Source organism: Schistocerca serialis, chromosome 5 (assembly GCF_023864345.2).
Source record: "Schistocerca serialis cubense isolate TAMUIC-IGC-003099 chromosome 5, iqSchSeri2.2, whole genome shotgun sequence".
In the NCBI taxonomy this organism is placed as follows: Eukaryota; Metazoa; Arthropoda; class Insecta; order Orthoptera; family Acrididae; genus Schistocerca; species Schistocerca serialis.
This window is the reverse complement of record NC_064642.1, coordinates 508,854,807-508,871,382: the sequence shown is the minus strand read 5'-3', so window position 1 is coordinate 508,871,382 and position 16,576 is coordinate 508,854,807. Positions and strand designations below refer to the sequence as shown.

Sequence of the window (16,576 nt, the reverse complement as noted above, 5' to 3'; positions counted from 1 at the left end):
AAAGTTTGGTACAGATTTATTGATGACATCTTCATGATCTGGACTCACAGTGGAGAAGCACTCCAGAATTTCCTCTCAAACCTCAACTCCTTTGGTTCCATCAGATTCACCTGGTCCTACTCCAAATCCCATGCCTTTTCCTTGACGATGACCTCCATCTGTCCAATGGCCAGCTTCACACGTCCGTCCACATCAAACCCACCAACAAGCAACAGTACATCCATTATGACAGCTGCTACCCATTCCACATCAAACGGTCCCTTCCCTACAGCCTAGGTCTTTGTGGCAAACGAATCTGCTCCAGTCCGGAATCCCTGAACCATTACACCAACAACCTGAAAACAGCTTTCGCATCCCACAACAACCCTTCCGACCTGGTAGAGAAGCAAATTACCAGAGCCACTTCCTCATCCCCTCAAACCCAGAACCTCCCACAGAGATACCCCAAAAGTGCCTCACTTGTGACAGGGTACTTTCTGGGACTGGATCAGACTCTGAATGTGGCTCTCCAGCAGGGATACAACTTCCTCAAATCCTGCCCTGAAATGAGATCCATCCTTCATGAAATCCTACCCATTCCACCAAAAGTGACTTTCCACCGTCCACCTAACCTTCGTAACCTCTTGGTTCATCCCTATGAAATCCCCAAACCACCTACCCTACCCTCTGGCTCCTACCGTTGTAATCGCCCCCGGTGTAAAACCTGTCCCATGCACCCTCCAACCACCAAATACTCCAGTCCTATAACCCGGAAGGTGTACACGATCAAAGGCAGAGCCACGTGTGAAAACACCCACGTGATTTACCAACTGACCTGCCTACACTGTGATGCATTCTATGTGGGAATGACCAGCAACAAACTGTCCATTCGCATGAATGGACACAGGCAGACAGTGTTTGTTGGTAATGAGGATCACCCTGTGGCTAAACGTGCCTTGGTGCAAGGCCAGCACATCTTGGCACAGTGTTACACCATCCGGGTTATCTGGATACTTCCCACTAACACCAACCTGTCAGAACTCCGGGGATGGGAACTTGCCCTTCAGTATATCCTCTCTTCTTGTTACCCACCAGGCCTCAACCTCCGCTAATTTCAAGTTGCCGCCGCTCATACCTCACCTGTCATTCAACAACATCTTTGCCTCTGTACTTCCACCTCGACTGACATCTCTGCCCAAACTCTTTGCCTTTACATATGTCTGCTTGTGTCTGTGTATGTGCGGATGGATATATCGTGTGTGTGTGTGTGTGTGCGCGCGAGCGTATACCGTCCTTTTTTCCCCCTAAGGTAAGTCTTTCCGCTCCCGGGATTGGAATGACTCCTTACCCTCTCCCTTAAAACCCACATCACTTCATCTTTCCCTCTCCTTCCCTCTTTCCTGATGAAGCAACCGTTGGTTGCGAAAGCTTGAATTTTGTATGTATGTTTGTGTTTGTTTGTGTGTCTATCGACATGCCAGCACTTTCGTTTGGTAAGTAACATCATCTTTGTTTTTAGATATAAAATAATATGTATTAATTTTTAGCCACAGCATACACCGTATTACAGTTTTAGGACTAAATCATGTGATAGATCTGGTCTCAAACTCAAGTACCTGTCTTTCATGAGTCATGTATTATGAATAACAAAACAACATTGTCTGTGGAATAGTAAGAAACAATTTTCGTATTTAAGTAAATGTCAACTTCTACCCGTACCTCATCCCAAAGTCATAGTGATCCTGCTGAGATAGTTGTTCACTGCATAGTTTATACATTTGCACCATCTTGTTTGCAAGATTCTTGGATGACTCAAAACCTTCAGAATAAAGGATTACTTCTGCAATAAGAGCTGGAAAGGAAACCTTCCATCATCAAATTTATCACTAATTTCAACTGTAGAATAAAAGAGATTAATGAAGTAAGACAGGACAAAAAGAATATATTACGGTATATAAACAAGGAATAAATAAAAAATCATCAACAGACTATAATGTATAATGTATAATGAAATTATATTTATTTGCATTGACAGAGAATCTGCCAACTAGCATGTGTTGCTGCTGTCAACAAAGAATCCCATGTACATTTTTAAAAACTTATATTTTGTAACAAATATTTAAAGAAAATAGAAATCTACATACATGAACCAGCAAAAAACCAGTAAACTCTGACTGTTCAAGGAATTGAGCTCCCATGTATGTAACAGCTTCAAATTTCTTTTACAAATGAGTTAATGGGTTAAGTGAATTATTTAGAAATAAAAGAGAAGATTCACCAATAGGCAGAAGTGCTGCATCACTGATAGGTACACAAACACAAACAAAATGTACAGAACCTGGCTAGCTTTTGGAATGTACCTCCTTCTTGAAGTTTGTACGAAGAAAACACACACACACACACACACACACACACACACACACACACACACACACACACACATGCACACTCCTGTCTCCCTTCATTGTGCTCAGTTGAGTGCCAGCTCTTTCCTGGCCCATGGTGAGTGTACTGGGGTGAGGTGGGGGTGTGGAGTGGGGGTCAGGTCAGGGCTGGAGAGAGGCCAGATGAAGGGAGGGGTTGGGGGGCATCTAGCAGCTTGTGGGAGAATGGGAAGCCATCTGTGGGGTAGAGGGTTGTGGGTGGAGGGGGGGGGGGGGGCATCTAGTAACTTGTGGGAGAATAGGAAGCCATCTGTGGGGTAGATAGGGGTGCAGTTAGGTAGGCAACCTGCCCAAGGTATCTGGTTCCTGGATAGTCGATTAGCAACATAGAAGCAATACAGATATGCTAACAGGATCTATACAGGGAATAGTTAAATTTTAAGAGCACTGCTGCATTAATTTCACTTTTCCTTTCTTAATAATTTGGTCTGAATTACATTAATTTTACTACCCAAAACATATTAGATAAAATGATATGAAAAAAGAAATTCTCTCAGTCTTAGTTCATATATACCCTCAGAGTATGATTTATCGGTGGATCTTAAGTAGTCTAATTACTAAATTACACAGACCAGGCATGCTGCCTAATGGAAACACCGAGCCTCATGTCACACAAATGGAATCATTGCAAGTTTTAAATTCTTTGTAGGTCATCATCATATGATATGAATATATTACCATCAAAAAGATGTAGAATTTGCAATCTTGATCATACTTTAGTTTATATGAACAGATAACCATTTCAACTCTGCTGCCATTGTCAGGTCTCATCAAGGCAGCAACACAGAGGATGTGTACTCTTTAATGGTCAGTTATTAACTAAGAACAATGTAGGTAAAAGACAGATTGCTTCTTACCATAAGGAAGACATCTTAAGTTTCAGACAGGCACAATTAAAAGACACTTACATAAAGCTTTTGGCATGAGATGCTGGAGTTGGTGTTCATGTGGGTGTGTGAGATGTGCTTGTTTGTTTGTATGAATGGTGTATGTTTCACTTTTGCTCATGAAGACTGTGGCCGAAAGCTTTATGTAAGTGTCTTGTAATTGTGGCTGTCTGTAGTTTAATGTGTCTTCTTTATGGTAAGTAATAATCAATTTTTTCCTACATTGTCACATTGTTTAGTTATTAACTACTCATATCTTGTTTGGCTGCGTTTACAAGATCTAATGGTGGCTGCAAAGCCAAAACCAGTTATCTATTTAAATAATTTAAATTGTGATCAAGACTGTGAATGCAGCAGTTCATTTTTCATCTCCACAGTCTCCTCTAAATGCAAAAGTGAACTCACATCATGTCAAAGACCAAAAAATAATAAAAATACAGAATATAATAAAATTTGACATTGCCTTTGATTGCACAAGCAGAGCAAATACATGTGCTGGTGTGAACTATTTTGTGATTACATACCTATGCCAGCATCTACATAACATAGGTAATAAGGTCTACTTAATATAGAATAGCCTGGCAACATACTCTTTGTATAATAGTATACACCTGCCCCCTCTCCTGCACCCCTATACATTCAACCTTTTGACCTGACAGCCTACTATGAACTATCAAGATATATCACATTGTAGTTAAAATTTCCCCTTAAGAGTTTCTCTTTTTTTGCTGAGCAACAACATGCCAAAGCTGAATACTTGACTGATCAGTATTCATCATATTAATATAGACACATATAACTTATGTCCTGATAGGCTAGAGTGCATTTCATACTACCACAGAACTATTCAAACATAACAAAACATATTAAGTCAGTTCTAAAATGATGAAATCAGAAAATGTTAACAGTTATTCACATAGTAAGTACTGTCAACAGACAAGGTTGACAACTGAGTTTTAAATACACTTGTATCCATCAGAAGCATTGTCAATGGTATAATTACAACAAGGATGTTTCTATAATAAGTTTTCAGTAAAGCAATTACATTCCAAACTGGAACTGATAAACTGCCAGCTAATTCCTTAAGAATCATAAAATATCAAGTTGAGCATAATTTTCATTTTGTGTTAGTAATGTGTATCATTGCCCTGTAGCAATATGTAAGCTTGACCTGACAGAATATTTCCTTATCAACTTCATAACTTTTCAGATTCTCATGTTATGTCTTCTATAGAAATTAACTAAGAAACATATTTTTATTGTTATTCAATTCAATTCAGTTCATTACATAAGTATAAGCTGTTGTACACATTCATTTTTCAACAGTATAAATTGTACTGTCATTCCACTGCAATTCTCATTATAATCTTAAAACTTCTGCATTGGGACAGCAGTAATGTTAAGCACAAAATCACTATTTTTTAAAAGTATTGTTAATTGTGTTTTGTACTAATTATTTTCATAAATACATTTGGGTGTCCTTTCAGGAGCTTAGGACATTGTATCACTGCTAATTCATTTGGGAAACAATACTTTGACTGCTCCCAGGAGTAAAGCCCAAATAAAAATAAGTTGTGCATTTAAAAGGGAACCCTCTTCCTTATGCAGTTCCTAGTGCTCCCATATCCAATCAAATATTTATGCCCCTCTGAAGACTTAATGCAGAAAAAAATTTATAAAACATACATGATCTACTGGTATAAGGTTTGTAATACGTTTTCTCCCAATACAAAGGTAAGGGACTATATTAAATAAAATTCATTTGAAGAAAATGATATGGTGCATTGCTCATCCTCAGTGAGGGATGAATGCTGTCATAGGGTTCTTAAAACCTGAGTTACAATAAAGCTTATTAGAACAGATTTCAACTAGATTAACATATACACAATATAGTAAACAAATTTTAGGTCTTTATAAAAATCTGTCCCTAGATAATACTTACCTCCAAAAAATAATGTAAAATGCTACTACCCTGCAAAAATGTAACTTAATAGACAATCAAATTATGCAATGAAGCAAACAAACAAAAGAAAATCAAAGATGGAATAATGACAATATTGTGAAAAGGATAGTAGCTACTCACCCTACAGTGGAGATATTGAGTTACAGATAGGCACAACAAATGGCCAAAAAGGACATCACTTGAATCAGACAACACACACACACACACACACACACACACACACACACACACACACACAAACGCGACTCAGACACAAATGATCACTGTTTCTGGCTGCCAAGGCCAGACTCATTATTCCATCCTGGGTTTTCCACTGTTTAATTTAGGTAACCATTGTATCTAGGTAATAAAACCAGTATTATACTTCATTTCTTACCTCAGGCTCTTACACTATTTGTATTGAATCATACTACTTTTTTGTTCTTTTCTTTTCTTATATATAAGCTATATGTAAACTGAATGAGTAATAGACACCACCCAAGGTAAATTAACGAGTTGTTTTGTGGCAGGGATAATGTTTTCATATATTGTTAAATATCTGTATGAAACAAAGTAAGAAATATGCTCTTCAATTTGTTAATTCATGTATATTCATCCTTTTGTTTCTGTAAGTGGTAGTGTACAGACATACACATGGATCCATCATACCAGCATTATTAAGAATGTGCATTTTAACCATTCATTAAAAGTATTATAAAAAGTTATTAAAAAGGAATATTTATTCACACCATTATGAGGTCAACTCCTATCTGTTCATCATTTCACTCGCTGCTGAGATCCTGAATCAGTAGGTTCGGTGCAGACAAGAATAAATACGCAGTATCCAGTGGAGCGTTCCTGCATCAACATTGTCACAATTGAGACTAAATACAACGGAATTAATGTGAAGGTAATGAAAGACTTGATAAGTACATACTAAACTTGGTTTAATTATATTTAAAATATTGTGCTTTGTGTGACAGATCAACAATTTCAGTGGTTGCGGCGATTATTAGGTACCGTACACTCCTGGAAGCAGCAGTACATAATGCAAATTATGTTTATTGACCTTGAATGTAATGATATTAAAGGTCTGTTGGTATTGGTATCAGTTAAAGTTCAACCAAGATAATGCACAGACTCATAAATTACCTTCGACATTTTGTCAACTATTTTTTCTAATCAATTTTTCCAATTATTCAAGCAATTATTCATCCATTTCCACATATCCATTCATAATGCTGATGCAATAGACAGATATGTTTCTTAAGCTCTGCTGGTAATACATAATAACCTGAACAGAATGTAACATAAGGATTTTTGAAAATGTGCCATCTCTCTTGTAATACTGTACGTATGTAATTTGTTTCCTCTATCTTGTGTTCAATCACATGATATGATGGTATAAGGTATAGCACAGGAAGCTCTATTTAATTTTTACTACCCACATCCATCTGTACAACTGCTGTGCAGGATTCACCAAAGCAAGATATAACAAATGTCGTCCCCAACAAAGGTTCTTGCACTTATCTGACTAGTGGTACAAGATTCCATCTATCTATTTTGACATGAATTGTAATTTACAGTGTTATGCTCACATTCTTACACAACGTGTACTTCATGTTTCTGTGGTTATGTCACATGAGCCTGTTCATATATTTCACCCACTTCTTAAAACTATATTCCTATTTCATCTGTCTTATGTTACACAACAAGATATGATAGTACAGGGTAGAGCATGCGAATAGACTTCCAGAATAGTTTTTACTAAAATGCATCCATATGTGCTGCTGCGATACCAGATTCACCAAAGCAAGAAACTGCTAATGTATGTCTTCAGTGACATTTCTTATTCATATATGATTTATGCTACAAGATCTCACTTTTATGTTCTTCAGCTAAATTGTAATTTAAAATTTTGCATCCACATTCCAACACAATAGGTTTTCTTGATTCTGTGGTTATGTCACATGGAGGTGATCAAGGCCACCCATACAATACACTATAGGGGGTGCTGAATCTGTGGTACTGAGTATTATCTATGTATTATTAATATTTTGGAAGACAAATGGTGACTTGTAAGTAGCCTTTAAAAAGTTCTAGTTCTGACACAATTAAAAACCTGTGTAATACCAACTTTAAAGCAATTTCTTGAGAAAAAAATTTAAACTGTATTCCTATTTTAAGTCATCTATGTAACCAAGTAGATAAATGCCATATAATCTTATGGTTCACTGTGCTGGGAAGACATAAAAAGAATTTGAATAATGGTTCACATTATGCAGTGGTTGTGTAATGTATGTTACACAAAAGAATTTGAATAATGGTTCACATTATGCAGTGGTTACGTAATGTATGTTACACAATCCTGCTTATCTTGTCTGTACTGTAATGAAAGTATTTATACATTTTAATGGTGAAGAGTAATATAGTTACATCAAATGCTGCCCAGTTTAATATTTCCTATTTATAATAGCTCTACATGGATGCCAGTGTAAATGTACACTGAATCCTTCAGCTGAAATGTGCTTCACTTTCTTACATGTCACTATAGATTTCTTTATTGAAATTTGACAGTATCACATTGAAAGGCAAGGAAGCAATACTCTCCAGTCTATAAACTGTGTTTCTCACAACAGACAGTGCATCAATGTCACAATGGTATGGCTATGGACCTCCTAGCTTTAGATAACCATGCTGTATATATTGTCACCAATTAGCAGTGTCCATGCTAACCCCCCCCCCCCCCCCCTCCCCAATATTTCTTCTCCTCTTCCTCCCCCTTCCACCATTCAACTCCCTATCCCCCTCCACCTCCCACTTTTCTGCTAGGTCAAGACATCGCAATTTCCAGTTTTCAGTGATCAAGTCATTTATATTTTCTTATTCCCCCCTCCCACATTGATTTTCAAGACTTATCTCTTGAGGCAAGATGGGGATCCGGGAGGGGGGGATCAATTGATGTAACTACCGAGTACATATATACAGTAATGTAATAAGGTAAGCATAGTGTAAATAAGAACAAGTTTTCAAATTTTAAAGAACTACTCAAAGAAATTTGTAATTTTAAATTAAATGAAAACAATGGTCTGATACATATGTAAGAGGCATCTAATGGTGGCAACGATTTGCTTGCCTTATCTGTGTCTTACTGTCAGTCAGTTTAGTTTCTGTGCTTGTTGACTGCCCAACCAGCCAACCACTACACAGTACAGCTAATACTGTAACACATGGCATTGCTCCTCTCCTGATCCTCTGTTTCAATTTCACAATGGAGCTGACAACAGTATGCTTCATTTAAATCTTGTCACTGGTCCTCAGTATGGCACTGCTGGCGGATTCTCCAATTGTGGTTGTCCCCTCACATCTGCTTCACTATGGTGACATAGAAGGTAGACGCTCCTGTTGAAACTTTGTCATCATCGATTTTTATCAGTTTCCTTGAGCCTCCCGCTATCACTCCGTGCATCAGGAGTGTAGTTGGGTTTCACATAGAAGACATGCACAACATCTCTGCAAGTTTATTTTCTTGATGAAGGATCATAATGATCAGATTCATATGTGATGTCTGTCACGTGACAAAGGATACAATTCCCAGTCTGTATCTCACTTGTCAGTGCTTGACAACACAGCACTCTTGGTTTTTCTCCTGGGTATTCAGATGCCATAAGCAAGCAAGCTGTCTTGTGTCCTTAGTCCTGGTGATGAGGTGTTTCATGTAGTCATCCTGAGTATTGTTCTGTTGACATGAGAAAAGTGGTGTATTCACTGATGTTTTGGCTTTGTGACTGCCAAACAGAGAGAATGGTGTGAAGCCTGCACTGACTTGCTCTGCTCTATTTTATCCAAATATCACAATGGGCAGTACTGCACATCATTATGTCTGTTCAACATTAATTTTATTGAAGCATTCTGTGAGACGATTTGTCTGTGGATGGTAGGCAGTTGTCATCTTGTTGGTGATGTCACAAACTGAAATTACCTCCAACACTTGTCTTGATTTTGTAAACTTTTACACGAGCAGAAATCATCACAAGGGGTGCTCCATAGTTCAAACTGGTGCTCCATGCTTCAAAGTGAGGGCTTCTACTTGTAAATTTGCAATTTCCTGAGCTTTTTCAGTCCAAACAGCTTTGTTGACAGTGTAGTGGGTGATATACCCATTGCAGTCTATCATCCATTGATTCACATTTGTTGACTTTGGGAACATCCACAAGAGGTCTATTCCAATTTGGTGGGATGGTGGTCCTGCAAGTGCAGTTGACGTGAGATGCCTCAGAGATAACAGCAGAACATGCTCCTATCACCGGCATTCCCTACAGTGGCTCACATAGCATTCAATGGATCAGTACAGACTTATGATGTAATACCGCTGTCTGATACTGTCTAGAGCCTACGTGATTCCCAGGTGACGAGATGTTGGAGCACTGTGGAAATACTTCAGGTTATCTGGCTGTATATTAGATGGGATGCCAAGCAACCATTTCTGCCCCATTGGATAATAATTCCTCTTATTCAATGTTCTGTTTCTTAAATGGAATTTACTTTGCTTGGTTCCTCCTCCTCCAACATCTGTATGGTTTTCAGCAATGCTAGTTCTTTGCACTGTTCAGCTGAAATGTCATTTAATGCAGCAACAACTGTGATCTTATCCAGGATTCTGTGTTTCACAAAATGAGTTCTTGAAAGAAGTTTGGTGCCCTTTTGTTTGCATCTGACTCAGAATACCAGTAAGACTTCATACAGCCAAAGCCTCAGTACCCATCTCAACAGTCAACCTGATGGGTCTTTCAGCTTAGTGAGCCAACACAGAGAATGGTGGTCCATCACATCACAACTTGTTGATAAACCAAACAATGGCAAGCAACTTTTTCTTGTGATTCTTCCGTCTTAGGGGGGGGTGGGGGGGGGGGGGGCGGCGGGGGGGACTTCTACCAGATGTTCGCATCATTCTCACACGATATTTTCATGGCATAACTCGCTGTCTTCTTCAGGTGCTACCCGAGAATGGTCCAGTATTTATGCTCCCTAGTTGCTCCACACCACATTGGGTGCTCCCACCGTGGTCCGCACCCACCATACACAGCTTCCAGGGTTCTCTTTGGTCGTCAGTGTTCCCACTGCCGTCTGTGTCCGGCTCGGCCACTCTCTGGGGTCGCAGTCATCATCTGTAGTGTCTGGTGCTCTGCATCCTGCCTATTTCCTTGGTCTCCATTTCTGTTTCCTGATGGGTGCTTCATAACTGGTGTGCGTCATGTCGAGTGTTTTGTTCACGGTCTGTGATTGCCAGGCCCAGCTCCCACGGTCCCCTCTGCTCGCTGGTGTTCAAAATGCTATTCGCACCCACTGCAGCTGTCCTCTGGGGTCGTGGTCGCAATCTAAGGTCTGTCAAAACTGGTCTGTGATGTCTGGCGATCTGTCTCATTTCTGTTTCCTCAGTTTCCACTTCTGTCTCTTGCTGGGTGCTACGTGATCGGTCCATGCCGCATTGAGTGTTCAGTTTCACGTCCGCCCACGCCAGGTGTGGCTCCGATGGTTCCCTCTGATTAATGGTTTTCCAAACAACGTCCACGCCAGGCTTGGACATCCTCTAGGGTTGTGGTTGTCATCTCAGGAGTGTCAGGACAAATCTGTAGTCTCTGGTGCTCTGTCTTGTGGTTACTTTCTTGGTCCCCTCTCCTATTTCTTGTGAAATCTCGATGTGTTTTGCGTTGAGTTTTCAGAAGTTCAGGAGCAGATCCCAGGCTGTGCTGAGCTGGTATCCATTGTCACAGATTCTCCGTGATCTTGATCTCGATAGACTCTTTTATGACATACCCCAATATCTAGGTGTCTGTGTGGCAATCTTGGTGTCATTGTAGTTCATCAAATGACCGAGCTCTAGACAGTGTTCTGCTATGGCTGATTTGGTTGCCTGTCTAGAGTCTGGTGTGCCTCTGGTGTTCTTGACACCTGATGTCCATAGTCCTGGTGGTCTGGCCAATGTATGACATTGCACATTCTCATGGTATGTTGTAAATGCCTGGCTTCCATATCCCCAGGTCATCCTTTACATTCCCCAACATTGTCCCAATCTTAGTGGGTGGACAAAATACCCCCTTGATGTCATGTTTCATGAGAATTCTGCTGATCCCAGCAGAGATCTGTCCAGCATATGGCAAGTATGGCACCCTCTTCATCTCTTCTGGTTCTTCTTCTGGATCCTGTGATTGACTAGCAAGTCAAAGCGCCTTCTGGATGTTTCTAGATGAGAACCCATTCCTGCTGAACACCAACTGTCAGTGTTCTATTTCCACTGCCAAACTGCCAGGGTCAGACAGAGTACATGTTCTGTGGACCAGAGTTTTGAGCACTCCATTCTTCTGTGCCAGATGGTGGCAGCTGTTGGCTTGCAGGTATAAGTCAATGTGTGTTGATTTGCGGTATACGCTGTGCCCAAATGTGCCATCAGCCTTCCTCTTGACTAATACATCCAGGAATGGGAGTTGTCAATCCTTCTCAAGTTTGATTGTGAATGTTATATTCGGGTGGTGTGAATTCAGATGTTCCAGAGAATCATCTAGCTTCTCCCTGCCATGGGGACAAATGACAAAGGTATCATCCACATATCTAAAAAAAAGCACTTGGTTTGATATGTGGCCGATGTAAGGGCCTCCTCTTCAAGTCTTTCCATGAATAGGTTGGCAACAACTGGTGATAGAGGGCTGCTCATTGCCACCCCTTCCATTTGCTCAGAAAATTTACCCCCAATATGGGAAGTATGTCAAGGTTAGTATGTGCCTGAATAACTTGAGGAGAGCTCCATTGAAACTCTCTCCAATAAGATCGAGTGAGTCATTCAGTGGTACTCGTGTGAAGAGAGACACCACATCGAAACTGACCATTATGTCAGAGTCCACAACATGTAGTTGCCTCAGTCATTGTAGGAAGTCCTCTGAGTTCCGAATGTGGTGCACACATTTGCCCACATGTGGTGCCAGCCTTTTCTTTAGGTATTTTGCAGTAGGATACGTGGCAGCACTGATATTGCTAACAATAGGTCGAAGACTGACCTCATTCTTGTGAACTTTGGAGAGTCCACACAGTCTAGGTGATACTGGCACTTTGGAATGTCGCTGTCTGATGACTTGTTCAGGCAGGCCTGTCTTCTACAGCAGAGCCCTGGTCTTTTTGTCCACTTTGTCCATGGGGTCACTTTCTATTGGTTTGTATGCAGGATCCTCCAGAAGTTGTTGCAGTTTTCTGTCATAATCTGTCTTCTTTAGGATGACTGTGGAGATCCCCTTGTCTGCTGGCATCACCATATTGCTTTCCTCCTCCCGGAATTGCCTGAGTGCCAACCTTTCATTGAATTAGATGTTGGATTTGGATGGCTTTGTCTTGATGAGTGCCCTGCATGCCTCTCTACGGATCTCTTCAGCCACACTGTATGGTAGCCTGTTGGTCGCTTGCTTGACTGCACTGATGAAAGTTGCAACAGGCACGTTTCTGCATGTCACTGCAAAGATGAGACCCTTGCTGAGTACTTTTAAGATGATCTTGTCGAGCAACTTGTCACTTATGTGACCACTGTACGCATGTCCCCATCCTGTTGTTCCTTGTTGCTGATGCGTTCAAACTTGGCTAGTTGGCATGCCGCTGACTTCTTTCTGATGCATTCTTGGCTGTTCAGGGAAGCTGCTATGGAAAGATGGAGATATAGCAACTCCCTGGACGTCACATCTAGTTGATGATGCATTTCATGCACTCTCTCCCTCACCAGTGCGAGGCTAGCTCAGCATTTGATCTTGTTAACCATTCTGGAATTGACATGGTGCTTGATCCTAATGAATACTGGAACTACCTCCCCCTCTTGATATCTCAGCAGGAAACTGAGAGAACTCAGCATTCTCCCTTTCCTTTGTTGAAGCTTGTCCAGCTTCTTGATGTTGTGGTACATCTCCTCCCCATAGGGTCTTCTGATGTAATTCTTCAGTCTTTCCCATGGATCTGTTGACATTTTGAAAAAATGGGACTTATGCCAGATACGCCGTTCTCACGTGACATTTCAATGGCGTAACTCGCTTTTTCTTCAAGTACTACCAGAGAATCTTTCTTGGTTGCAGAGTAGGAAGCAGAAGTCATTAATTTTTCAAAATTTTTATGAATTTTCACCAGAACTGCACCATACCATTGGTGTAAAGTTCTATCTAGGCTTTCTTATCACACAATTCTAGGACTGGAGCATAAGTTAACATCCTCCTAAAGACAAGGAAAGATGTTCCTTGTGCATCATTCCAGAAAAATGTCCCTTGCAGTAGTTCTTGCAAGAGATGTGCCTTGTTGCAAAGGAACTTTATGAATGCTGTTAGTATAGTCACAATCTGAAAAAAATATTTCACATCACGAATGCATTGAGGAATTGGAAAATCTGTGACTGCTCTTATTTTTCCTAGATTATGACAGACTACATTGTCATTAACTAGGGGCCTCAAGATTTTTATTTCTTGTGTGAGGCAGAGACACGTTTTTGCACTCAGGTGGAGGCTTGGAGTTCAGTACAGTTGTAAGACAGATTAGAAGTTCTCTGATTGTCTTTGAAAAAATGATAAAGTCATCTAGACAGCAAAGACTTATCATTCAGTTAAGATGTTGATGTAGGTTGTCCATTATACATTCAAAGGAGGCAGGCGTACTACATAATCGAAACAATATAACTTTGAATTCATAGAGAGCATGAGGTGTTATGAAGGCAATCTTTTCACAGTCAGCCTCATCAACCATGGTCTGCCAGTAGCCTAGTTGAGTTGAGATATACACACATCAAAAAAAGTTTTGCATCACTTCCGTCCTTTTTATTGCTCACTAAAACCACTCATTGCATGTTGTACCACCATCCAGCGAGACCTTCAGAGGTGGTGGTCCAGATTGCTGCACACACCAGTATCTCTAATACCCCATAGTACGTCCTCTTGCATTGATGCATGCCTGTATTCATTGTGGCATACTATCCACAAGTTCATCAAGGCATTGTTGGTCCAGATTGTTCCACTCCTCAACAGTGATTTGGTGTAGATCCCTCAGAGTGGTTGATGGGTCACGTCGTCCATAAATAGAACTTTTCAATATATCCCAAGCATGTTCGATAGGGCTTATGTCTGGATAACATTCCGGCCATTATAGTCGAGCGATGTCATTATCCTGAAGGAAGTCATTCACAAGATGTGTATGATAGGGGCGCGAATTGTCATCCATGAAGATGAATGGCTCGCCAATATGCTGCTGATATGCTTGCACTATCAGTCGGAGGATGGCATTCACGTATCGTACAGCCATTACAGCGCCTTCCGTGACCACCAGCGCGGTACGTCAGCCCCATATAATGCCACCCCAAAACATCAGGTGACCTCCACCTTGCTGCACTCGTTAGACAGTGTGTATAAGGTGTTCAGCCTGACTGGGTTGCCTCCAAACACGTCTCCGATGATTGTCTGGTTGAAAGCATATGCGACACTGATCGGTAAAGAGAATGTGATGTCAATCCTGAGCAGTCCATTCGGCATGTTGTTGGGCCCATCTGTATCGCGCTGCATGGTGTCATGGTTGCAAAGATGGACCTCATCGAGGATGTTGGTAGTGAAATTGCACATCATGCAGCCTATCGCGCACAGTTTGAGCCATAACACAACATCCTGTGGATGCACAAAAAGCATTATTCAACATGGTGGCATTGCTGTCAGGGTTCCTCAAACCTGTAATACATAGCTAGTGGTCATCCACTGCAGTAGTAGCCCTTCGGCGGCCTGAGCGAGGCATATCATCGACAGTTCCTGTCTCTTTGTATCTCCGTCATGTCTGAACAACATTGCTTTGTTTCACTCCAAGATGCCTGGACACTTCCCCTGTTGAGAACCCTTCCTGGCACAAAGTAACAATGTGAACACAATCAAATCACGGTATTGACCGTTTAGGCATGGCTGAACTACAGACAACATGAGGCGTGTACCTCCTCTCTGGTGGAATGACTGTAACTGATCAGCTGTTGCACCCCCTCCATTTAATAAGTGCCACTCGTGCACTGTTGTTTACATTTTTGGTTGGGTTTAGTGGCATCTCTGAACAGTCAAAGGGACTGTGTCTGTGATACAATATCCATAGTCAATGTCTATCTTCAGGAGTTCTGGGAACTGGGGTAATGCAAAGCTTTTTTTGATGTGTGTACTTCGTTCCTTAAAAGCAGTCTAGAATATCATCAATACATGGCAGCGGATAGACATATTTCTTTATTATTTTGTTCAGCCAGCAGCAAAAATGCTACGTGCCATATTTCTCCTTCACATTCCGTAGCACCTTCTCAACCTCCTTCCAAATTATTTAATGTTCAAGTGATAACGCCCTGTATGAGTCCTGGGTAAATGGTGGATAATCCTCCCTGTTCTTATGGTGTTTTAGTATTGGCCAACTGGTTTATCTTTCCTCCACTCTGGATTTGAAAGCATCCAAAAATGACACAGAATAGCTCTCACTTGCTGATGTTGCACCTCAACTAGGCCATATCCTATTGTGAGATTGACAGTAGTTTCCTCCCATACATTGTCTATAGTGGTATCAGAGTATGACTGTTTGTCAATGACAATAAGCTGCTCTTCCTGGACTGATTCCGATGACCTTATGCACATACCTTTAGGGATGAGTTGTAGCTGCTGATGACAGTCAGAAGTTCAAAGTTCTCCTTGACCACACACAATGCTTATATTTGTGCTGGAATGTAGGTTTCTGTTTTGAGCCTGAGAAGCTTTTTGCAATCAACAAAAGCTCCACACTTTAAATGAATGTCTCAATTGGTGACTGGAACTTGTCTCGTTGTTGGCATGGTAACATCATCTTCAACAATAAAAAACTGCCCTGAGCAACCTTTTTTATGTGTACTTGTTGGAACAGCTTTGTCCCACAGGTTGATTATAGTCATCTGCAGTTGACTGGCATCAACAGGAGTATTGTGATGGTTGACATCTTGTGGCGTAATAGATGTCAAACATTCATATTTTCTCTCTGCAGTAGTGTACAATCTGGTCTGGGGGTCCACAAAGAAAACACACCAATGTGTCTTTCTCCATCTTCCAAACATCCATTTTTTTGTGTGGCATTGTACTTGGTGAAGGATTTGGTTGTTTCTGCATTGTTCAGATGCTGGGTTGTTGTTATATGACTGCAGCTTAAGTCTGAGTTGCCAGAATCCATTTTTCATGCTGCATTCAACTAGTGGTGGTACTTGGCACCAGAGATTGCTACACATCTTTTTAGACATTCTCTATTATGTCTTGTGTATGGGATCAATATTCACA

General features: G+C 40.8%; 1 protein-coding gene across 1 annotated transcript in view; it reads right to left on the bottom strand.

The window, feature by feature from the left end:
- Window positions 1-16,576, bottom strand: part of LOC126482033 (dynein axonemal heavy chain 6-like) — a 1,073,010-nt gene that overhangs the window by 715,389 nt on the left and 341,045 nt on the right. The window contains exon 86 of the mRNA XM_050106005.1: window positions 1,699-1,831. Coding sequence (XP_049961962.1) covers window positions 1,699-1,831 — 133 coding nt within the window. The remainder of the gene's footprint in view (window positions 1-1,698; window positions 1,832-16,576) is intronic.